Raw genomic sequence first — 25,822 nt, 5'->3', positions numbered from 1 at the left:
GCTGCCCAGAGTTTTCAGAGGGAGCACAATCCTGCCAATACTGTAATACTGGTCCAAAGAATAGATTGATTTTAAAGTACCCAGTTTTTAAAACTTATTAATGCAGCTCTGGGAAGTGAGCATAGCAATCATGCAAATGAAATACAATTAAAAACTGTAGACTATGGAAGAAGCAGAATTCCACAAAAGCAGATATCAAAGGTGCTTGATCTAAACTTGGCAGTCAAAGAAGCTTCCCGGGAGACAGTAGGCAAAAATTCTGAAAGAAGATTCAAGAATGATAAATGGGGCAAGACCAAAAAGGCAGTTTAAAGAGTAAACAGGAAAAGGCACTCTCCAGTATATTAAGATTTCGTGAGTCTTAATGCTGAATTAATATGATTATGCAAATTAAATCAAGTACTACCCAAACACTAAGATGGTAGCGAGTTTTCTCACAAACCCTCCCAATGAGGACTTGGGCACTGTCTTAGTGTGTAATGTGCTACAAGTACGTGGGCATGAGAGTGTATCCCCAGGACCTATATAAAAAAGCCTGGCAGTCCTGGCAGTGAGGAAGATAGAGGGTTGGGGGCTGCTGAAGACAAGAGGATCCCTGGGTTCTCTTGACAACCAATCTAGCTGACCACCAAGCTCCAAGTTCACTGAGAGACCTTGTCTCACCTGTCTCCAAAAAATACGGTTGGAAGGGCTGGAGAGATGGTGTGGTGGTTAAGAGCACTTTCTGCTCTTGCAGAGGACTTATTTGGTGTGCAACACCCATGTCAGAGCTTACAACCACCTATAACTCCAGCTCTTAGGGATCTGGTTCCCTACTACAGCTTTTGCAGGTACACACACACACACACACACACACACACACACACACACACACACACACACACACTTCCTGTGAAATGCAAGCACTCTTAATAGCTAACAGTTTTTTCAGAACAACAAAATATTAGAGTAAATATAGTAAGTCAGGACAGTCCTCTTCCACGCCTCTGTGTGTTATTTTGGGTAGCTGCGAGGCAGGCAATCTGTCACAAGTTGAAGGGACGTGGCAAATGCCTACACTATACACACACACACACACACACACACACGCACGCACGCACGCACGCACGCACGCACGTGCACGTGCACGCGCACGCACACACACACACACACGCACACGCACACATGCACGCACACGCACACATGCACGCACACACACACATGCACACACACTCATGCACACAACACAAGAATTACCCTGAGGCTGTGGGAAGTTGAGAGCCTGGTGACACCTGGACCAGATATAAAATCATCCAGGGGACTGACTGACAGACAGACAGGTGGGACCATTCTCATAGAGTCCAGGCTAAGAAACAGTGCAGTAGAGGGGCCAGGACAACCGTGGAGTTAGAGACAGACTGAAGTAGAATATTTTGATTTTAAAGCCTTTATCATTTCATGAATGCCTGATGACATCAAGCACAATTTTAAGCATTCTACACATATTGATTCACTTGTACCTCAAATATATATGAAAAATACACTGTTCACCATCTCATGTTATAAACTGAGAAACTAAGACACAGAGAGTTGGGATAAAGGGCTGATTTGATCTTCACACCCAGGTTGCCAAGCACTAGGCTTCACTCTTGTAATCCATTTTCTACAATCTTCCCAATTTCCATTACAACAAAAATAGCAGCAACTTGCATTGTTAAACACTGTTTATCAAGTGGATTGGTTCATCAGCTTGATTTTGCCAGCAGAGAACGTGAGAGCCAGAGAGGTTAGGGAACTCACCCACGTCACACATGCACTCAAGCATGGAGCTTGAATTTGTGCCTGTCATTCTAGAGATTTCCCATCCAGCTGCTGGCCTGTGTGCTAGGAAGCATCCCTGCTCTATTCATCATCTTGATTTTATTCCTTGCTCCCCATCCTGAATCCTCAAAGCCATCTCTGCACTCAGCTCTTCCCGAATAAGCAGTCCCAGGCTGATCTTCATCTTAACTGGAAACATCAAGTAGAACTTTGTTCTAGCTACATCTCACTCACATTTCAAATAGCAATGATAAATCATATCTGCTGCTTAACTTTTATGCCTGTATTAAATGTACGTATTAATGGGGTTCAGTGTGCATGTATACGACATGCACTGATCAAGGTGGAATAAGTAGCACTTTGATCTCATCAGTTCAGGTTTTGAGCCCTTCATTTCTCTTCTAGAGCTTCATAAAGTATAGAATAGGTATTGCAAGCCATACTCACCCTCTGTATTGTGAAACAGTGAACTTACTCCTTCTACATGACTGTTCTGGCACCCCTTTACCCAGCCTCATTTTATCCATCCCCCACATTCTTCCTAGTCCCTAATAATCACTATTCCACATTTAGGGTGACATTGTTAACTTCCACATATAGCTTGCTTCATTTAACACAGTATCTTTTAGTTCCATGCATTTTGCCGCAAGTAACAGAGTTCATTCTTCTTTCTGGCTAACTAGCATCCCATTGTGTATGTGTGGAACATCTTATCCACCCCTCTGTTGAGGGGAATCAGTGTCAGCTGCTGTAACAGCGTTGTGGTAAACATGGAGATATAGGCATCTCCATCATGCTGATGTCCTTTCCTTTGGATATGAACCATTCGTTGGCCATTTGTGTTTCTTCTTCGGGGAAGCATCTATTCAGATCATTTGCCCAGCCTTCAACTGTGTTTCTTCTTTTACTACAGCGGCTGGTGTTAAGCTTTGGGGTTTCTTATATATTTGAGAATGTAAACTTAGGCAGCTGCCATGGAAATTATTGTGGAAGTTCCAAAAAAGAAAACCTCAACTAGATCTCCCAAACAAACCAGCTGCACCACTTCCGCATATATGCCCAAAAGACTCCATAGCAACACACCCCAGAGATGGCTACTCGTAGCATCTAAGAAATGGAACCAGACTAGATGCCCACAAACAAATGAATGGGTAGGAAAACATGTCACGTAAACACAATAAGACTTTTTTCATAATAAAATGAAAAATAATGAATTTTCATGAGTGAAAATGAAACCATGGCACACATAGAAAAATTAATGGGACTGAAGATCATTATTTTAGGAGAAGTAAACCAGATTCGGAAAGAAAAATACCACATACTCTCATATTAAAAAAAAACTATATATGTGAGGTTGGGGGGTATAGGTACTCGGGGTAAAAGGGGGATCATGAGAGAGTAAGAAAGCGTCTTATGGAGGGGGTTAGAGCAAAATAGAATACATGTAACATGAAAGCAGAAGGGACAACTATTTGGGGAAAGGAAAAGGGCCAGCAAGAAGCAGGGGATTCAAGGAAGATAGTGTGGAAAGGGAATGGATGAGAACAAAGTATATTTACATGTATGCATGCATATTCTATAATGAAACCTGGAGGGCTAGCTTCAGAATTTAAAGGAGCAAAAACTACCACTGATTTTTACATGTCATAAAATCTTATAAACCTGATGTGGCCAGATTCCTGATTTTATACATTACTTTTTGTTTATTACCCATTAGTTCAAATGCTTTCTGATAACCTAGGGATTTGTTGTTATTGTTGTTTGCTTATTTGTTTGTGACAGGGTCTAGCCCAGGTTGCTCTCAAGTTCATGGTCCTCCTACCTCAGCCTCTCAAATGGCTGGAGGTCCAGGTGTGGCCCACCACTGTAAGTGATGTTAGAGTTCAAGCGTTAGACCTCACCTATAGTTTATTATTTCCACGGTACTTTCCAGTGCACAAGACACTCTTTTTTGTGGGATGAGGATTCTATTTTAGCATATATCTAAAAAAAAATAGCATCTATAGACTTAAGCCCAGAGTGATGATTCTTATCATTTTGTGTATCTATAGCTCTCAGCCCCTTGACAAAGGGGAATTTCCTTGTACCCTTTGGCAGCAAATGGTTAGTCTTATTACCAAAAATCAAGTTCTGCTATGGGTTAAAGACATGACAAGTCTGGTTAAAGGCTTCTAATATACAAAGCTGAGTGGAGGTAGTACCAGTAAGCCTCTTATAAAGGGAAGGAACCAGCCTCAGTAAAGAAGGGAACAGGGAAAAAAAAATGAAACTATGCATTAGCATAAAGGATGAAGAAAATGCCTGACAATCTTGTTAGACATGGCTGAGTTAAATTAAGATTTGTCTCCCTTCTGAAGACCTGTCACTGGGGACAGTGTGATACAGACCTAGCTGTGTCCTTGCCCAGGGCTGACAGATGGACAGAATGACCTCCCAGCCCCACACTTCTGTTTGCTCACAACCATGGACTGGTTTGTGAGCCGGCTCAGATTTGCCCTTGCAAGCTGGTGGAGGGATCAGCTGCTTCAGGGAAAGCAGGGAGACTCTTTGTCCCCACAGAGAAAGCCTGTATCCTCTATTTCAGCACTGTACACATAGGGGGAGGACTACCAAATGCGTGAACCACAGTTTCCTTATGTGGCAGGAAAGGGGATGGTTTGTATCTTTCTCCTTCTCAAAGTTATTCAAATATTTATACAATAAATGTAAAAGAAGAATTTTTAAACCTTCACTCCATTTTTTACCTTGTGACTTAAAATGTGCTGTGAATTAACATCAAATTCTATGACTCTGATGAAGTTCAGGGCACAAATTCAAGCCAGATCAGATTTAACCCTGGAGGTGTAAGCATTGAGTCTACTCTGCATGTGTTTGCCGTTACTGTATTCAAACAAGGTAATGTGCTTGCCACGGTGACATGGATTTTCCCACCCACACTACATATGAATTATAGGTTGGTTCCTGCACTGTAGGTGGACCTGTGGCAGCCCAGCAGTATCTCCTATGTGTCAGAGGGGACAGTCACGGATCTCCATATTCCCCAAAATGCTTCCAGAACCCTGTTAGCCTTCCTCCAGGAAGCCCACATCCAGTACAAGTAAGCATTCTGTTTTATTTGCTACTAATTTTATTTGTACTAATTGCAACTGAATGGTGACTATATCCAGGTTGTTTATCAAGAACTTCTGAAAGGGAGGCAATAAAAGTGTGTATATCGTGTTTGAAGAACTTATTTGTCTAATGCGGGAAAGGAACAACCACAAAGACACCTTTCTTTCACTGCTAGCAAAATAAGTCATCAATGCCAACACAGTCTCTTACTGAATAGAGAAAGAGGAGACACTTAGCAATGCTAAAAAGCCAAAGGGAAGGCAGAGATGAAATGATTTCCTGCAGGAGCCTGGTTAGCAGCAGAGAACACAGGATAAGACTGGGCATCTGCCAGACCTGGGGGACAAGGCAAGCAAAGGAAGGCGGCACGGAGGGCCAGCGTCAGAAAAAAAGGGGGTGGGGGGACAGATGAGGTGGCGGAGAGAAAGTATGCAGAGGGAAGAAGGATCCTTTCCTCGTGGGGGAGGAGCCCACACTGCTATGGGTGGTGCTGCCCCCTGGAGGATAGAAGCAAAAGTGCCCTGTATTTGTGGATGGAACTGCAATAGCCGAAGACAGAAACAGTCCAGATAGCAAGCGGAGGCTTCCAATCTTCGAGGGGTAAAACTACCCAGGTTCTCCACTCGGTTGGAGGGTAGAAAAGAGGGAAGTCAGAGGAGGATGCTAAGTTTTCTAGCTTGGAAGAGACTGAGCAGACAGATGTGAAAAGACGAGCATATTCAGACGGTTCTAAGTGGAGCGTTGTAGCAGAAGAGAGTCTATTGGGACAGTTACGGGAGTCAAGGAAGAAAAGAATGATTTCAGAGAGTGAGGTTGTTCACAACTGCAGTGGTACCTACCTAACAAGAGAGGTACCAACGGAAGCTATGTTGCTGACGTTGATGGAGAGATTCAGGTGTGAGGAATGGAAAACAGGAAGGTGACGGGAGGGTGAGGCCCACAAATGCAGAGCAGTTACAATAAGGGGGAGAAGAGGGCAAGGAATGACCACCAAGACACACAGCATCAATGACCGCTCAGAAGACTTGAGATATGGGCCAGAAGGAGAAACTTGGCATGTCTACAGCCTGGGGCGTGGGGTGGGGGGGAAGGATCATTAAGAAAGGAGACGCTGGTGATGCTAGAGAGGTTTTAACAGTAGCAAACAGACTTTATCACTAACATGGAAGGAATAAATGTGGGTCAATATCAGATAATAGAGCCAGCCTTCGCGGTACATGCCTGTAATACCAGTAGTCTGGAGACTGAGACAGGAGGATTACAAATTCTAAGACAATCTGTATTACATGGTGAGTTCTAGGCCAGTTTGAGCCACAAAGCAAGACCCCGGTCCCCCACCGGTTACCCCCCCCCTTCAAAAAAAGAGATAGTAGAGAGGTAGTCCATAATTTGAAGGAAAACTCAGCTGGTGGTCTTCTGAAGAAACAAAATTCTTTATAAGATGTCGAGAAGCAGATTCTAAAGGATGTTGCCAAGAGAAAACAGAAGTAAGAACCAACAGACGGCTTGCTGCTGAGAGGAGAACATAACATTGATAGAGGTTGACGGTCTGGTAGACAGGAGCATAGAAAGGTTGGTGTGGTGAGGAAGGGGAGGATCCCAGTGAATACCTGTTCAAGGGTTTGTCAGGAGTATCTAGTCTGGATAAAGACGGGGGAGATTCTAGGAGAAATTGTGGGAGAACACAGAAGAATCAAGGAAGGTGAGAAGGTCTTTACATTGTAATCAACATAATGTGCCTGAGGGAGACAGACGAGAAGGAAGGCTGTTCTGACAAAATGTAGGTTAAATGTGGGCTAAGGAAAGTTATGAATCCTAGAAAAGAAAGTCTGTGGCTGGTGACAAGATCAAGGTCACACAAATGGAAAAATATCCCCACCTTATTAAAGCACTGGCATGCTTCTTATAAGAAAGTATTTGGTCTGAGCTTCTAGAATAGTCTGTGCAGAAAACCATTGTTCATATCACTCACATTTTCTTCACTTCATAGCTCAGAAGGCGTGCTTTGATACTCTGAACGCCTAGTGGGAAAGAGCTTGGTAATTATATCTATAGGTGCACAGTAACAACTCACATGCTTCATTAATTATTGTTCAGTAGAAAAGAACATACCAGTTAGTTTAACAAGTCTATATTTTCTGCCATTAACTATAGTTCATGTAGGACTGGTATAGAAAAAATATCACACTTCATGTCATGGAGAATAAAGGGGGAAAAAATAAATGTTTTAAATCAGTTGTTTCCTCATGAAGAACAATCACTTAAAATTACTCATTTTGTTAGTCCCAAGATAATAACACATAAGAGTCAATTAAATTCTGTAGGCACAGTAGGTAGAAATCATTTTAATTGACTTTTATTATTGTAGCCTAGGGTATTTTCAAAAGATTATCATTTACTCTGTATAGCTGTACAGAATGTATCGCTATAGTGATCTGTAAAGCAGAAGTAATGTGACTCATTGTTTCTGGCCCCTGGGTGGTCAACCCTCTCAATGAGATGACTCATTCTGCCATTACAAAAAGACACTTTATAAATACCTGTAAAAATTGGCAATGCAATTTCCATTTTGAAAGCCCTCCCCTAGCCTGGGAACTGGGGGGTAGGTAGTTTTACAATAAGGAATGACATCATTTGAAAAAGTTTTGATAGTTCTTGTCACCATTATAGGGCTGTGCCCAGTTGAGATAAGAATCAAAACCAGGACCAGCAAGATGGCTCAATGTGTAAAGGAGCCTGCTGCCATTCCGGACAACCTATGTTCAAGCCCATGGTGGAAGAGGATAACAACAGCCTCAAGTTGACCTTTGACCTACACACACACACACACACACACACACACACACACACACACACACCACGGTGAGCACTCATTCACACACATCCACACAAATAAATAAATGTAATAAGAAAATCACAATCAGCCATAAAAACTAACAAAATACAATGGTTTAGAAAGGTCATTTTGGGAACCAGTTGGTTTCTACTCAACTACTTGACAAGACAGTGGAGTTGGGCTTCCATATTACAACTGTTCTCTAATTTAAGATTGTCCTCTTAGAGCCTGTAGTAGACCCAGTCTCAGAGGCCTGTGCCGGTTTGCTGAAGTCACTGTAACAAGGGGCCCCACCCCCGAGACCCTTTCAAGTTGGACATTCAAAAGGATTTCCTCCTGAAGTGTGCTGGATGAGGCAGACTCTCTAATCTTCATTTATAGGACAGAAAAAAAGTGCACACAAGGCAAACACACCTGAAGTTTGCCTGCAGCCCCTGGAATATGGAGAGTCTATGACTATATCTCTCCTAATCAAACCCAACTCCTTCCTGACTATCCAAGTTCTCTCCAAGAACAGGGAACCTTAGATGTTGACATAGCTCTTACTGACTCCTAAAATCTGCCTCAGTGATATTGCAGTGGTTTAGGCCAGGCACCCATTCCCCATAACTTCCTATCTCCGGGGAGAAGACAACTGTGGATAGTGAAGATGTTCAGCTTGACCAGTTACATGGCACTCATGGTTTTGAGCTACCACAGCTACCAAGAAAACTAAGAAATCCTCTTCCACCTCACCTCGTCTGATGTCTCCAACAGCAAAACACAAAAGTAAAACAAAAGGAATAAGTCAGTAGTCCATTCTGATTAGGTGTTCAGTCTGCAGTGGTGTACTCATGAAATAACAAGTCAGTCAGTCCTTGGTGCCTGATGCCCAAGTAAATTGTTTTTTTACTTAGGGACCAAAGAGTATGTATTCAGTATATGATAATTCTTTCCATTAAGTGACTTACATAGATTAGCCAAAATGTCACCTAGAGATGCTACCACGTATTATTTAATGGAATTTACCCTATAAGCAGCAGGTTCTATTTTGGACAATAAAATATAAGAACAAAGCTTTTAAGGCACCTGCCACAGCGAGAACAATCACCAAAGGTCTCTCTAACATCTGGACATCTTGCAGATGAACCAAGTGTCCGTCTCTCTGTGCCATTCTAGTGAGTGGTGGCCAGTAGCACCCTTAAGACATACCTCTACTCAAGCTCAGATGCCATATCAACAACATGGATGGTTCTTCCTGAAGCTGGTTCCACCACAGCAATGGGCCTGCTATCCCTGAGCTGGCCTCAGCCTCCAGCTTCCAAATGCATCCAGTTTTCAGAACAGAGCTTCTCTTCCGTGGAATCCTGAGTGGGACAATGAGATAGCTTTTCCCACCTTTGTTAGTTTCCTCTTGAGAACTAAAGCTCCTCCCAAGCTGTCTCTTCCCTGGATTCTGGATGATGGCATGTGAGCAGAGAGAGGCTTTGGGAAAGAAGATGTGGAGAGGGCGTCCAGAGCAGCCATGGCTCCGTTTCCATTATGCCACACTGGACTTGAGGTCACAAGATGAGAATTTGAGTTCACATCCCAAGCTCAGATTCTGTCTTTGCGTTAGAATAACAATGGCAGATTCTTAACCCTGTAGAGTCTCAGGCTCCTCATTTATAAGATGGAAACAATAGAATCCAACACAAAGGTTGTTACCGAGGATCAAGCACACAGCAGGGCATCTGGCCCCTGGTAAGCAGTGAGTACGCACAGCTACTGTTGCATGGTTATAGATGGTCACTCCATGGCCGCTATTATTACAGCACTACTATTATTTAGGGACATCTGACTATAATTTTACACTTTAAATTCATTATAGCATTTATCTTAACAGTTTTTGTTTCCTGAAAAAGCACATTTTCTCAACATTCGGTATTTTTGGAAATGCCACCCTCTGCTCTCTCTGTTTTCCTCTCACACTGGGACACTCCTATGCTAGTTTATTCTGTGTGTGATTCTCCTCTGGCATTGCCTGATTTTTTCATGCTCTTGGCTTACTTCTTCATCGTGTCTGCTCTTTCAAATCCAGGGTCCTCATAGAAGATCTTCAGAAAGCTGTGGAAAATGAAAACAGCTTGCACACCCAGAGAAACAGAAGGTCCCTGTCTGACTACAACTACGAGGTGTATCACTCCTTAGAAGACGTACGTAATCAAGGGACCTTTTAATGTTGGGTTCTATTTGATTTTGTTTTTTCAATTTCATCTTTGTCACTTTGGTATAAAGAGCAGAGAGAACTGTGAAAACAGAGATACAGGCTCTGGAAGGACATAAAGAATACTCTAGACTTCAGGCCCCTTACTTCACACATCTCTCCATTAGTTCTTTTACTGCTAAATAAGGAGTATTAAAATAATGGGGCAGAAAGATGTCTTGGCCAAAAAGAGCACTTGCTGCTCTTGCAGAGAACCCTGGTTCATTTGGGTCCCAGCATCTACATGGCAGCTCACAACTGTCTGTGACTCCACTTCCAGGGAGCCCAATTCCCTCTTCTGGCCTCCCCAGAAAGATGGTTTATAGCATGGAGTACACGTCCACACATGCAGGCAAAGCACACATACACATAAGATAAAATATACTTTTATAAAAAGAAGTAGCAAAATAATTTGCATCTCTCTTGCTTCCCCCTAATAAACCGCATAAAGGACATGGGAAATACACAAACAATGCATTAATTGTTGTTAAAATCAGGGCTATAAAGACCTTAACTAGAAAGCCATGGAAGGAACATAGCTGGCCAGAGTTTGAGGACAGTGCGTTGGCTGAGGGACATAGTAGCTTTCATACTAGTCTTGCACCCTTGCAAATGTCAGACCTCCCAACAGCCAGCCTGCATCATTGGCACCTCTAGACCTCTGCCCATACAGTCATTTAATCCACATGGAAAACTCACATCAACTTGTCCTCACTGCCACACTCAAACTGAGTCTTTACCTGACCACGTACTATTCTTCACATTCTAGCTAAAACAAGCAATTCATTCTTTCTGTTCTGCTGGGCTACATAGAAGCCTCTGCTCCCCAAATACCAGTGTCTCCCCATGGCACACAAATGTGACACCATTCACAGGTCACACTACAACTGTGGTTGACTGATACCCTCTGTGCTAATAAACTGCATGTTCTATAAGGACCAAGTGTCTACTGTGTTCACTACTATCTCCCCAATGCAGGCAAATAGAGTCCTCCAACTAGAGAAATTGTCACAGAATAAAGAGATATATATTCTTCCATGTTTTCTCTACACTGAACAAAGGAATTCCAGACACAAAATTAATGAGATTCTACTATATTATTAAGAGTATTTTTCATTGAAGATAATTCTCCTTTCTAAATTCCTTTTGCATATTTCCATGTCTCAGTATACTTTCTAGAAGCTTGAAATTATAAGCAATAAAAGGTTTCAGATAAGTTGACGTATGGAAAGCATATTGACATACTCTAGAAAAAAGTCAAATTTCAAAAATAGATGCAGCCATGTATGTGCATATATATATATACACATATACATATATACCTCCTGCTTGTTAAAATACATAAGAATAAAAGGAAAATATGAGTACTTCCGAAAATATATTTGTATATTCTTTCAGCACAGACCCTCTCACATCATGGAACAGTGGGACCCTTCCATGTGACTTCTTTATTGCCTGCAGGGCTTTTAAGTCAGACATGTCACCTGTCTTCCTCAGCACCTTATTTATCATCTCCAATATGCCTTCCTCTGATGACAGCTAAGTGTGTGTGAATGGACTGATGCAAGCGTGCACTCCTCTAGAGGAATTATGCAGAATTTGCCTTCCAGTGGCCAGCAGAATAACCTTAGATGTGGATAAGACTCTTCCCGGTAGCTTCTGCTCTGTTTCAAACTACAATATATGAGACTTCAGTGGCTCTCAAGTAATTTGGAGGGTTTATCAGAAGCTGGTTTTTTTCCCTTTCTTCCTTTCTTTTCCTCTTTAACACCTGTGGAAAAAATGGAAATTAATTTGAGTTTTTCAAAAGGAAGCCATGCCAGGCAGTGGCAGCAAAATCCTTTAATCCCGACACTCCGGAGGCAGAGGCCAGCCTGGTCTACAGAGTGAGTTCCAGGATAGCCAGGGCTACACAGAGAAACCCTGCCTTGAAAAAACCAAAACAAACAAAAAAGCCAGAGCACATCAGTCAGTTTTCTGTCAAACACTGCCATGACGATCCTGGTGTAGCGATAGTGAAAGGTATCTTTTCAACAGGTAACAGCAAGAAGACCTACACTCCTGGCTGTCAGTAGAGAAAACAGATCACCATTTAAGTATCCTAAAGGAAACTAAAAGCAGGCGGTGGGGGTCCCTTCCTGGTTTTACTCCCTGTGTGTTCTTGGAATTTGAAGCCATTGTTGTCTTTCTGTCATGTGTGCTCTCTAAAAGACCGTGTGTCGGGAGGAACTCCGACTAAGTTTTCCTTATCTGCCTTCAGATTCAGAACTGGATGCACCACCTGAACCAAACTCAACCAGGCCTCGTTCGGGTGTTCTCTATTGGGAGATCGTATGAAGGAAGGCCTCTCTTTATTTTACAGGTGAGAAGGATAAAATGTTAACACAAAATATGTATCGCCTTCCCTTTGACTTGTGAGAGGAAATGAAAATGTCTTTCACAGAGTCTCATATTTAACATCATCTTACTGACTTAAGGGAAACTGCCTTGGATTTTTGAGCCAGGTTTAATCATGGTCTTTGAATATTCCAGGGGATACTGTTTCTGAGATGCAGAGTTCTTGGTGCTTATGGGCTGGTGCTACTTCCGATGAACCAATCAAAACTTGATAAATGTGAAGAAGTTAGTCTTTGCCTCCCCCTGTTAATCACACATTCTGACGCTCCAGTTCTCCTCTTCTTAGCTAGGCTTCTAACATCATTCACCTGATCTCCATCTCCTTCCTTGCCTCTCCTTTGGACGTTGATTCACTGGCCTTTCCCCCAAGACTTCTTTAAAATTCCTCTGGGGACTCGGTGCTGACCGGTCTCCACTGGCTAGCCATCCTCCAGGTCGTTCACTGGCTCCTCTTTCCTCGTCTACTGCTAAGGTTCTGGCCATTCCCACTCTTCTCTCAGCTCTGCTTTCACGCTACAAACTCCATCCAAATGGTCCCATCTGACCCAGAGCTGAAATCATCCTAGATCGTTCTATCTAGTTTGTAGAGCTTTAAATTCATGCAGGACACTTTCACTTAGAAATTCACGAAAGCTCCTGAGACTCATGACACCATCATCTTCCCAGCTTAGAAATGCGTCTCCCTAAATTTTTCTTCTATGCTGCAATCCCCCACTTTCAATTTACCGTCAAAAATGGACAGTTCTTTGAAACTCTTTCCCGCTCTTCTCTGTCTTCACTGCTGTTGCCTGAATTTACCTTTGGGTCTGTTCGCCCTGGACTATTTCAATAGTGACCTCAATGCCAGGCTTGTGCTTCAGTCCCCATGCTTGTCCCACCCATCCTCTAACCCACCTTCCACACTGCTGTCAGTGTGAACCCATCCTCCACACTGCTGTCAGTGTGAACCATCCTCCACACTGCTGTCAGTGTGAACCCATCCTCTCACCCACCCTCCACACTGCTGTCAGTGTGAACCCACCCTCCACACTGCTGTCAGTGTGAATTCACCCTCCACACAGCTGTCAGTGTGAACCCATCCTCTAACCCACCCTCCACACTGCTGTCAGTGTGAACCCACCCTCCACACTGCTGTCAGTGTGAACCATCCTCCACACTGCTGTCAGTGTGAACCCACCCTCCGCACTGCTGTCAGTGTGAACCCACCCTCCACACTGCTGTCAGTGGGAACTCATCCTCTAACCCACCCTCCACACTGCTGTCAGTGGGAACTCATCCTCCACACTGCTGTTAGTGTGAACCATCCTCCACACTGCTGTCAGTGTGAACCCACCCTCCACACTGCTGTCAGTGTGAACCATCCTCCACACTGCTGTCAGTGTGAACCCACCCTCCACACTGCTGTCAGTGTGAACCCATCCTCCACACTGCTGTCAGTGTGAACTCACCCTCCACACTGCTGTCAGTGTGAACTCATCCTCCACACTGCTGTCAGTGTGAACCCACCCTCCGCACTGCTGTCAGTGTGAACCCACCCTCCGCACTGCTGTCACTGTGAACCCACCCTCCACACTGCTGTCAGTGTGAACCCACCCTCCACACTGCTGTCAGTGTGAACCCACCCTCCACACTGCTGTCAGTGTGAACCCACCCTCCACCCAGCTGTCAGTGTGAACCCATCCTCTAACCTACCCTCCACACTGCTGTCAGTGGGAACTCATCCTCCACACTGCTGTTAGTGTGAACCCACCCTCCACACTGCTGTCAGTGTGAACCCATCCTCTAACCTACCCTCCACACTGCTGTCAGTGGGAACTCATCCTCCACACTGCTGTTAGTGTGAACCCACCCTCCACACTGCTGTCAGTGTGAACCATCCTCCACACTGCTGTCAGTGTGAACCATCCTCCACACTGCTGTCAGTGTGAACTCACCCTCCACACTGCTGTCAGTGTGAACCCACCCTCCACACTGCTGTCAGTGTGAACCCATCCTCAAACCTACACTGCTGTCAGTGTGAACCCATCCTCTAACCCACCCTCCACACTGCTGTTAGTGTGAACCCACCCTCCACACTGCTGTCAGTGTGAACCCATCCTCCACACTGCTGTCAGTGTGAACCCACTCTCTACACTGCTGTCAGTGTGAACTCATCCTCCACACTGCTGTCAGTGTGAACCCATCCTCTAACCTACACTGCTGTCAGTGTGAACTCACCCTCCACACTGCTGTCAGTGTGAACCCACTCTCCACACTGCTGTCAGTGTGAACCCACTCTCCACACTGCTGTCAGTGTGAACCCACCCTCCACACTGCTGTCAGTGTGAACCCATCCTCCACACTGCTGTCAGTGTAAACCCACTCTCCACACTGCTGTCAGTGTGAATTCATCCTCCACACTGCTGTCAGTGTGAACCCATCCTCTAACCTACACTGCTGTCAGTGTGAACCCACTCTCCACACTGCTGTCAGTGTGAACCCATCCTCCACACTGCTGTCAGTGTGAACCCATCCTCCACACTGCTGTCATTGTGAACCCATCCTCCACACTGCTGTCAGTGTGAACCATCCTCCACACTGCTGTCAGTGTGAACCCACCCTCCACACTGCTGTCAGTGTGAACCCATCCTCGAACCTACACTGCTGTCAGTGTGAACCCATCCTCCACACTGCTGTCAGTGTGAACCCACTCTCCACACTGCTGTCAGTGTGAATTCATCCTCCACACTGCTGTCAGTGTGAACCCATCCTCTAACCTACACTGCTGTCAGTGTGAACTCATCCTCCACACTGCTGTCAGTGTGAACCCACTCTCCACACTGCTGTCAGTGTGAACCCATCCTCCACACTGCTGTCAGTGTGAACCCATCCTCCACACTGCTGTCATTGTGAACCCATCCTCCACACTGCTGTCAGTGTGAACCATCCTCCACACTGCTGTCAGTGTGAACCCACCCTCCACACTGCTGTCAGTGTGAACCCATCCTCGAACCTACAGTGCTGTCAGTGTGAACCCATCCTCCACACTGCTGTCAGTGTGAACCCATCCTCTAACCTACACTGCTGTCAGTGTGAACCCATCCTCCACACTGCTGTCAGTGGGAACTCATCCTCTAACCCACCCTCCACACTGCTGTCAGTGTGAACCCATCCTCTAACCCACCCTCCACACTGCTGTCAGTGTGAACTCATCCTCGACACTGCTGTCAGTGTGAACCCATCCTCCACACTGCTGTCAGTGTGAACCCACCCTCCACACTGCTGTCAGTGTGAACCCATCCTCTGACCTACACTGCTGTCAGTGTGAACCCATCCTCCACACTGCTGTCAGTGTGAACCCACCCTCCACACTGCTGTCAGTGTGAACCCATCCTCTAACCTACACTCCACACTGCAGTCAGGGACAACTTTCTGAAGCAAGCACATACATTTGGGGAGAGGAGAGGGATGGAGCAAGAGGAAAGAAGGGAGAAGGGAGGGGAGGGAGATCATAGAACATGAGGTGTAGCCTCATCCCTTCTGCACAGCACCTGAGGACTCCATTAGTTCCCTACTGCTGTTCAGCTTCATTTGCCGTTCCTTCCTCAAATTCAGTGTCCTCAGATTCTTTCGAGCTTTACACGTCTTCCTGTAACTTGTTTCCCAAGCAGTCTTCCTGTCTTGCTTAAATATTTAAGCCTCCTTTTATTCCCCACAAGAATGTGAGAAAACACGCCATGTTCCCACAGTAACGTATGGACATTCACATCCTGAAGTTGGAATGGTTGTTCTCACATCTCCCTTCTCACCAGCACAAACATCTCTTATCTGTTCATCTCTGAATCTCCAGAGCTGAGCCTGATGTCTGACGCTGAGAAGCACTTCCCAGAATGTTGGTCAAGTGAATTGATGGGTGAATGAAAGTACTATCCCTTATGAATAGATTGCCAAGTGATGTCTACCAATGCCTGGGCTAGAAACCATATTTAAAGTAATATTGGCATAGTCAGGGGGATTTGTAATTGGCCCTTTGATTCCACAGATCAAGTTTTATTTTTCTATTTTGTGATGTTTGGCTGTAATTTGCCTATAAAGCATAATGCTTTAAGCAATATCCCTCAGAACCTTCTGGTGGGCATGGTAAGGAGGGAAGGAGAAGGAAAGGGGAAGGAGGAAATTCTGCTTTTTATTTCAGTAATTATGACATTAAAACAGAGCCAGTGCCAAATGGATGGATCTAGAGGAAATCATCCTGAGTGAGGTAACCAGACTCAGAAAGACAAACATGGTATGTACTCACTCACAGGAGGATACTAGATGTAAAACAAAGATGACTAGACTGCTACTCACAACTCCAGGGAGGCTACCTAGAAAACAGGACCCCAAGAAAGACACAGGGATCACCCAACAACAGAGAAATGGATGAGATCTGCGTGAGCAAACTGGACGTGAGGGGGGTTAATGGAGGGAAAGGGTCGGGGGGCAAAGAGAGCTTCGGGGAGCAGGAGATCTCAGCTGGATCAAGAACAGAGAAGGAGAACAAGGAAAGAGACACCATGATAAATGAAGACCACATGGGAATAGGAAGAAGCAAAGTGCTAGAGAGGTCCCCAGAAATCCACAAAGATACCCCCACAGTAGACTACTGGCAATGGTCGAGAGACAGCCCGAACTGACCTACTCTGGTAATAGGATGACCAAACACCCTAACTGCTGTGCTAGAAATCTCATCCAATGACTAAGGGGAGCAGATGCAAAGATCCACGGCCAGGCCCCAGGTGGAGCTCCAGGAGTCCAATCTGCGTGAGAGAGGAGGGATTATATGATCAAGAGATATCGAGACCATGATTGGAAAAAGCACAGGGACAAATAGCCAAACTAGTGGAAACACATGAACTATGAACCAATAGCTGAGGAACCCCCATGGAACTGGATCAGGCCCTCTGGATAAGTGAGACAGTTGATTAACTTGAACTGTTTGGGAGGCCCCCAGGCAGTGGAGCCAGGACCTGTCCTTAGTACATGAGCTGGCTGTTTGGAACCTGGGGCCTATGCTGGGACACTTTGTCAGCCTGAGTGAAGGGAGGAGGGGACTGGACCTGCCTGGACTGAATCTACCAGGCTGAGCTGAATCCCCAGGGGAGTCCTTGCCCTGGAGGAGGTGGGAATGGGGGGTGGTTTGGGGGGAGGGCGCGGAGGGGGAGGATGGGAATCCGTGGCTGATATGTAAAGTTAAATTAATTGTAAAAATTTTTAAAAATTTAAAAAAACAGAGCCAGTGAACTACTTTAGGGATTGCCATTTTCCTTGTGTATTTTCTAATTCTTTGATTGTATTGAGGCAATAAATTTATTGTTTCTGCATAAGCAAGCCGGGGCTTCCAAGGAAGACAGGAAATCTCTTTATCTTTTTAATGTGTTACCTAATAAACAAAACCATAGTGAAGAATTATGCTGAGCCCTTATTAAATTATGCTGGTCAGTGGATCCAAAAATAAAAGCCTGAGTTGGTGACTATGAATCCTCTTGTTTTCAGCTGGGCAGAAAGTCACGAGCCTACAAAAGAGCTGTCTGGATAGACTGTGGCATTCATGCAAGAGAATGGATCGGTCCTGCCTTTTGTCAGTGGTTTGCAAGAGAAGTAAGTGAGACCCTTTGCAGAGTGTCGGCTCCAGCCAGTCAGGAGTCCCATGGGCTTTTGTTCTGCTCAAGAAATAAAGTAGGGATTTGAGAACAGCAATACCTGATTGAATGGCAATAATACCTTGATTCTGCGGGGTGCTTTCATGTTGAGGAAGCCCTCCATGGCCCTGGATCAACTTACCTCTGTCCTCCAAAGGTAGAGCCATCTGCCCCAATTAAAAAGCTGGGGTAGGAAGGTTTTAGGGATGAATCCAGTTGATAGCCTGCTTGTACCCAGCATGCATCAGACTCTGGATTTGACCCCCAATGCCACATAAACTGGTGCTGCACATCTGCAATCCTTGCATTTGGGAGATTGAGGCAGGAGGACCAGAAGTTTAAGGTCATCCTCAGCTGTGTAGAGTGCTCAAGGCTAGCCTGCACTACATGCTATGCTATCTCAAAAAGCAGACAAAAACAGCTGGGTTCAGAACTTTTCTGAATCTGAGGCAAATTAGGAGCCAGCCATAGCAGCAAATGAGTAGTAAAAGTCTAACAGTGGAATTTGTGGAGATCTAGAGCGGCTCTTCTGTTATCTTCAGCTGAGAAAGTTCTATCCTTTTGCTTCTCTTTCAAAAGTGACCTCACCTGTGCTAAAACAGCAACGAGGTGAGCAAATGGCCAATCGTTCCCTCCCGCTGTAAACCTGCTGTAATTTGGAGACCAAGAGATCCCTGGCATCAGTGACTGATCATTCTCAGTGTCCGTTTTCTTTTTAAGGTGGTTTTGACAGCTGATGACTCATAAGGATGTCTAATATCCAAATGCTCTGTTTGAATCTTGAACCCACTGAGCTCCCTTACTGAGAGGGCTGGCATTTCCAGAATGCAATGACTTTCATTGTTGGGAGCTTTCTTAAATCTTGATTTATAGGGGTTTTTATTTTTGTGGGGGTAGAGAAAATCTTAAGAGAAAGCCAATAACTAATGGTGACAAGAGGGGAGGAGCCTAAAGAAATGGAGGTTTGCTAGTCCTGTACTTACAGGAAGCCATTACGGATACAAAGGGTGCTCAAATGCACTTCAGTCATATTTCACCGACTGAAGTGGAAATTGTGACTTTGAGGGCTCTCATAGGCATTACAGAATATATTTCATGTTTCGCAAGTGTCCAGATGCACTAAATTTGCAACATATTTCTCTCTACCATAACCAAACTTGCAAAAGTATTCTTAATTTTATAGCTATTACAAAATAAGCAGTACTAACTTTTCTTCTTCAAATTATTGAGTAACCTACATTCCTTTAAACACCTTTGGACCCCACTAAAAACAAATGCAAACATGAATAAGAAATTGTTAACTCTATTAATATATCAAATACTCAAGTGTTTACTTTAACAAAAGAACACCTGATGTTTCAAATTTGGGCACAGAAAGAGAAAAGATGGTTAAGTATGGAACATCTATTGTTCATAGAATATGGTTCTGTGTATTATGGAAGGAATTTAAAAATAAAGTTGCTGGGTTTGATCTGTAGTACCATAAAGCCAAACAAGAAAAAAAAAAAAAAAAAAGGAGCAAGAAGCTTCACATAAGCTCAGGACCCATCACCACAAAGGTGGGTAAGAGAACGCTGCTCCTTCCTTGCTCCTGCACAAGGCTGACCTCGCACATTCCGTGGTTGTCTCCACAACCCTCCCTCCCATTCACTCTCCCTGGTCACCACTGCCTTCTGTTCCTCCACTTATCACCTAATATTTCTCCATCTGAACCAAGGTAGTAATCAGAAGCGGACAAGAAGAGCTCTAGGAGTCATCCTCCAGTGTCTTTGTAGGAGAAATGGGGCCACAAGGTCAATATTTATATGACTCGCTCATTTAAAGCAAAATATATCCATCTGTCTTTGAAACTTTCTTTCCCACTGATACTGGTTTGGGGGCAGGGGATGCAGGACTGTCAAGATTTAAATAGGTTAAAGCTACCAAACATTACTCCATCATCTCCTTTGCACTAATTCTGTCCTTTTCTTAAATCCTCAGTGACAGGCATAGTGGTGCCATCTTGTTGGGTCAGAAGAATCCTATAAGTGATGTCTTCCCAAGGAGACATTCAGGATACTGAATAAATCTCTTTTCTTACATTTTACCCAGATCTGTGGTTCCCAAAGCCTGGCTTCTTGCTATTGTTGTCTGCCTTTCTTAGATACATTTTCCTAAAACTCATTAGCTTACAACAGTCGTCATTGATTTCTCAGTTTCAGTGAGTCAGCAATCTCACTGAGCTCAGCTGGATGCCTCCAGCTTGGGATCCCTTACAGAGCTGCAGTCAAGAGTTCACATGGGGACTCAGTCATGAAGATGTGTGGATTAAGAGAGAGGATGTGCTTCTAAGTTCATTCATGGCTACTGAGGACCTTAGACCCCTCATTGGCTGTCAACCTCTAATATCAGTTCCTTGCCACATGGGTTTCCCTCCCTAAGGGAGCTTAGAACATAGACATGGACTGGCTTCCCTCAGAACATGTGGGACAGAGGGAACGAGAAAGGATGCCCAAATTAGAAATGAGTCATGTTGAAATCAAGTCTCAAATGGGGCCTCCCTTCACTTTGCCAAATTCCATACACTGGAAGGGGGAGACATGAAATCAAAGGCATACTCAAGAGAAAGAGATTACACGAGGTATGAATACCAAGAGAGAAGTATCAGCAAGGCTCACATTTGAGGCTGGCTACCACACCTTGGTGGGACTTACTGCGCAGCTACCATGGCAACACTTGCATCCTTGCTCAAAGGTGAACTACAAGAAAAGCTAAATCAACCCTCTGCTCTGATAGAGCAGATCACATATCATTTTAGGTGCATGTGAGTTATACAACCCTAGCAGTACATTATTTAACCTTTCTAAAGCTTACCAACATGTGGATAATAATGCTATGTAACATACAGGGCTGCTAGGAGGGTTGAATAATGTAATACAAACAAAAGACCTAGAATGTTTGACAACTAGAAAGCACTTTATGAAGTTAATGCATTATTACTATTAATATCAGCAGTTTGGTATTTTAAATAACCCACATAAAAGAGAACAACTAAAAAGAAAATCAGCAAGAATAAAAAGGAGCTGAACACTATCAAATAAAATCCAGTAAATTATAGATCACCCAACAACCACAGAATATGCATTCTTCAGAGTGCCTATGGGGTATGTACTAAGAAATACATAGGTCAAAAAAATCGCACTGCAACAAATGTAAAGTGATTAACATCATCAGAGTATGTCACCTAAACATAGTAAAACCAATCTAGAAACTGATCATAGACAATAGGAAGATGACTAAAAATCTGAAATTTAAGAACAGTTCTAAACAATCCATAGATTAAAGAACAAATTTCAAGAGAAAAATTTTACAAACTACATTGAACAGGATACAAATGGAAATACAGCATCACAAAATTTGTGGGGCATGGCTACATCAGTACCAAAAGAAAGAGTTAAAGTGCTGAATTCACACATGTTAAAGGGGAAGAAATGTCTCTAAACAACAGTCAGCCCCTTCAGGACCTATGTATAGTGAGCAAAATGGGGATAACAAAAAAAACTTGAAGTAAGGAGCAGAAAGGTAATAAAAATGGGAGCATAAATTAGTGTGATTGAATAAAGAATATTATTAGAGAAAAATCAATGAATAAGGAAAAATGACAAAATCCTCGTGTGACAGTTAATCTCAATTGTCAGTTTCACAAAAGGACCTAAAAGGACCTGGGAAGAAGACATCTGGGCATGCTTGTGAAGGAATATCTTGATTAGGTTGCTGAAAGATGGTACCCTTCCTGAGGCTGGGATCTCAGACTGTATCTAAGGAGAAAGCAACCTGAGGACTGCTCCCCGACTGTGGATGCTCTGTGACCAGCTGCCTCAAGATCCTAATGCCACGCCTTCTCCACCATTAATTATTCCCTGAAACTGTGACACACACCACCGCCCAGATAAATTCCTTATTCTTCAAGTTGCTTTTGTCAAGAGTATTTTTATCATAGCAACAAAGAAGTAACTAGACATCTATCAAGACAGAGAAAGAAATCAAGACAAATTACCAAGATTAGGAATGAAACGGGCCATTCTATAGACATAACAGATATCAAAAGGATAATGAAAACTATGAATAATGCCATACACATAAACCTGACAATGTAGAAAGATGGACAAATTCATTGCAGAACACAAACTGCTAACTTAACTGCTACAACACAGCTGTTACAAAACAGATCATTTTGACTCTAGTAGACTCACAGTTTACCTTAGGACCAGGGCTCGAATTCCTGTGGTCCTGGGAGTTAGTGAGGAGCAAGGTTCTGACTCCAGCAGTCTGAGTTCAGCTCTGGATCTGAGTTTATTTCCAGAGTCCACTATGGGATTGGGTTCTGGCTCCAATGGCACCAGAGTTCACTTCAGGGCTGAGATGTTTTACTCTATCTGCTTGCCCTGGTTATCCTGCTGCCACCTAGCCAAGACCAGAACACCTCAGCAAACTCAGCCAGGAATCAGGACCAAGCTTGTCTTCACTCCACAGCTGAACTTCATGCAGACAGCCCTCTAAGCAGACACAGAAGGATCTGGAGAGATAGCTCAGCAGTTAAGAGTGCTGACTCTTCTTCCAGAGGACATGGGTTCAATTCCCAGCACCCATATGGCAGCTCACAACTGTCTGTAACTCCAGTTCAAGGGGACCCGACATCCATGGAAGAACACCAATGCACATAAAATAAAAGAAAGAAAGAAAGAAAGAAGACCAGTTTAAAAAAAAAAAAAGCAGACACAGAAAATTGAAACAATCAAATAAAGTTGGAAGAAGGGGAAGTTAAAATTGGGTGAGAAGTCTATTCCAACAGGTATGTAAAACATGACAAAGAAACACAAAGCATGACACATGACCTATCCCAACGTCCCTAAAGTGTAATCCAAAACTACAGAGATAGCTGAAATGTCTAATATTTCAGAATCTTACTTTTTTTTTTTTTTTTTTTTTTTTTTTTTTTTTTTTTTGGTTTTTTCGAGACAGGGTTTCTCTGCGTAGTTTTGCGCCTTTCCTGGAGCTCACTTGGTAGCCCAGGCTGGCCTCGAACTCACAGCGATCCGCCTGCCTCTGCCTCCCGAGTGCTGGGATTAAAGGCATGCGCCACCACCGCCCGGCTCAGAATCTTACTTTTTAAAAGAATTAATGACCATATAACTGATTCAAAGAGATGCATGAACTAAAGAAATTTGTCCAAGTCTCAACAAGACAGTCTCCAAGTGAATGCAACAATTAGTAAGTTTGAGGAGAAATGTTCAAAATTTGAGAAAAATGAAATTGTAACACCAAAAATAGAGTCAAATGGAAATAATTAAAATGAAAGAAATTCTCAACCAAATAAAAAATCATATCAGAAAACATTATCAATTGACAAGATCATGCAGAAAGATAAATTTCATGGGTAAAGGACAAATTAGAGACAATAATATATAGAGACATAGATAATAGGGGAAATCAATAAACACCATCAATATTTCCAAATGTCTAGGATATGTTAAGGAGGCCAGACCTGATCCATGGTATAGAGGAAGGAGCTGAGATAGAGTCAAAAGGAATACAGAAACTTTTCAGGGAAATTAAAACAGACAAATTCCCAAATCTGGAGACAGAAGTAGGCATCCAGGCACAAGAAGCATTTAAACTTCAAACAGACCTTACCAGAGAACTTTTCCATAACATATAATAGCCAAGATGTCAAGTATACAGTACTAAATGTGGTACAGAAAAACAAACTAACTCATACACAAAGACATAAGTGTCAGGAAAACCTCAAGCCTTTCATAGGAACTCTAAAAAACAGAAAAGCATGGAACAATGTGTTTTGATCTCTGAAACAAAACAGTGAACCAAGAGTATGATAGCGAGCAAAGCTGCCGTTCAAACTGACTAGAAGGTCAATAGATTTCCAAACAAACACAAATTAAGAAATGCATGATGACCAAGCAAACCCTGCAAAAAATTCATTTAGGAATATTATACAGGGAAGAAGAAAGTTTCCTCTACATGAACACATGACAGCATATATATTCCATAAAAGGAACAGACAGAAGAAACACCAGTAATTCGGCAAACCAGAACATCACCTAACAAATTCTTAGGAAATAGAAAACTTTTCAATAATAACATTAAATGTAAATGGCCTCAACTCACTGCTTTAGAAAAAAAAAAAACCACTTAAACTAACCATCTGGATTAAAAAACAAGAACTAACTATCTTCTGTCTCCAGGAAATACACTTAGAAAACAAAGACATCCAAAGCCTGACTATCAAAAGATAGAGGTCAAGCTACCAAGCAAACAGAAGCTGTAGCAGGCATAGCTATTCTTGTACCTGATAAAGTCAACTTCAAATAAGACCTAAACAGAAGAGCTAAAGAAGGCCACTATATATTAATAAAAGGAATAATCCATCAAGAAGGTATAACAATTGTAAACATGCACCAAATTCTGGAACCCCATTTTCATAAAATAAACTCAACAAGGCATAAATATCACATATAAAAGTCCTGACACACAGGGAAAGTTCACAACTCCACTCTCATAATTAGACAGGTCTTCCAAACTAAAGCCAAGACATTTCAGAGAGTAATTATACCATAGATCAATTAGACTTGCCAGCATATCACACCCAGCAGACAATGCACATCCTTCACGGCAGCACATGGAATCTTCTCCAAAATTGATAACATCATAGGTTACAAAACAATCCTTAAAAAATACATAAAAAATTATAAAATCCCTTGTTTCCTATCAGATCACAGTAGAATAAAAGGAGAAGTCAACAGCAAGAGAAATTTTAAAAACTACTTAGAAACTGAACAATACAGTTTTAAATGAATAGTGGGTCATTGAAGTCAGAGAGATACTTAAAATTCCTAGAACTGGACAGAAGAAATAACTCAATGATTAAGAGCATTTGTTATTATTGCAGAAGACCTGGGTTTGATTCCCAGCACCCACATGGTGGCTTACAACTGCCCATAACAACTCCAGTTCCAAGGGATCTAATGCCCTCTTCTGACTTCCATGGACACCAGGCACACACGTGGTGTACAGGCACACCTGCAGCCAAAACACTCATCTACACCAAATTTGTTTTTAAAAAATCTTTAAAAATAGAATGTGCAAAAGTTCTTGTTTTTAAAGCCTAGAATCAAATGAAAAGAAGAATGCAACCTAGCAAAACCTCTGAAACACACCCAAGAGAACAGTGTGTAGCTCTACGCACTCATATTAAAAAGCAAACAAACAAACCAGAGAGAAGTCTGGCGACCCTGGCCTAAACCAATCCCAAACTCCAGGTTTGGCCTTGGGCTCACATTCTGAGTGCCAGCCTAACCCTCTGGGTCTTCTGGACCCAAGTCTGCCCAAGCCATATCCAACTGCCAGGTCCAGCCTGGGCCACACAAACTGTGCTTGACCTAGCCTAAGGAGTCTACCTGACCCTAGCCTGCCTGCACCCTCGCCAACGCCCAGACCTAGCATGTTTTACATATCTAATGCATGGGCCCAGGCTGGAGAGTCCAACTTGTAATGTCTCCAAACTCTAAGCTTGGCCCTGGACACAGGCTCTGTACCGGGCAGCCTGCTGCATCTGCTCCCCTTACCCCACCAGTGCCCAACACCTCCAGGCCTAGCCTGAAGTGGTTGATGACCAAAAATCATCTACAGATTAAATGCAATTCCAATGTCTTCTCACAGAACTAGAAAAAAAATGCAAGAATGCATATGAATGCATGAAAAGCCAAATGGATCCTAAGGAGAAAGAATAGAGCTGGA

The 25,822-nt window shown here is 43.3% G+C and overlaps 1 protein-coding gene across 2 annotated transcripts in view; it reads left to right on the top strand.

Annotated features, from left to right (window-relative positions):
• Positions 1-25,822, top strand: part of Cpa6 (carboxypeptidase A6) — a 315,011-nt gene that overhangs the window by 192,887 nt on the left and 96,302 nt on the right. Inside the window, exons 3-6 of one of the 2 annotated variants that reach the window (XM_006974688.3) lie at positions 4,773-4,897; positions 9,807-9,921; positions 12,232-12,333; positions 17,883-17,987. In XM_006974688.3, the coding sequence (XP_006974750.2) occupies positions 4,773-4,897; positions 9,807-9,921; positions 12,232-12,333; positions 17,883-17,987 (447 nt within the window). Of the gene's footprint in view, positions 1-4,753; positions 4,898-9,806; positions 9,922-12,231; positions 12,334-17,882; positions 17,988-25,822 lie in introns of both variants that reach the window. The other variant, XM_076563702.1, reaches the window with a different exon arrangement.

The sequence above is a fragment of the Peromyscus maniculatus genome, chromosome 2 (assembly GCF_049852395.1).
Source record: "Peromyscus maniculatus bairdii isolate BWxNUB_F1_BW_parent chromosome 2, HU_Pman_BW_mat_3.1, whole genome shotgun sequence".
Taxonomy (NCBI): Eukaryota; Metazoa; Chordata; class Mammalia; order Rodentia; family Cricetidae; genus Peromyscus; species Peromyscus maniculatus.
Note: the sequence above shows the minus strand (reverse complement) of the source record. Positions and strands in the feature narration are given on the sequence as shown.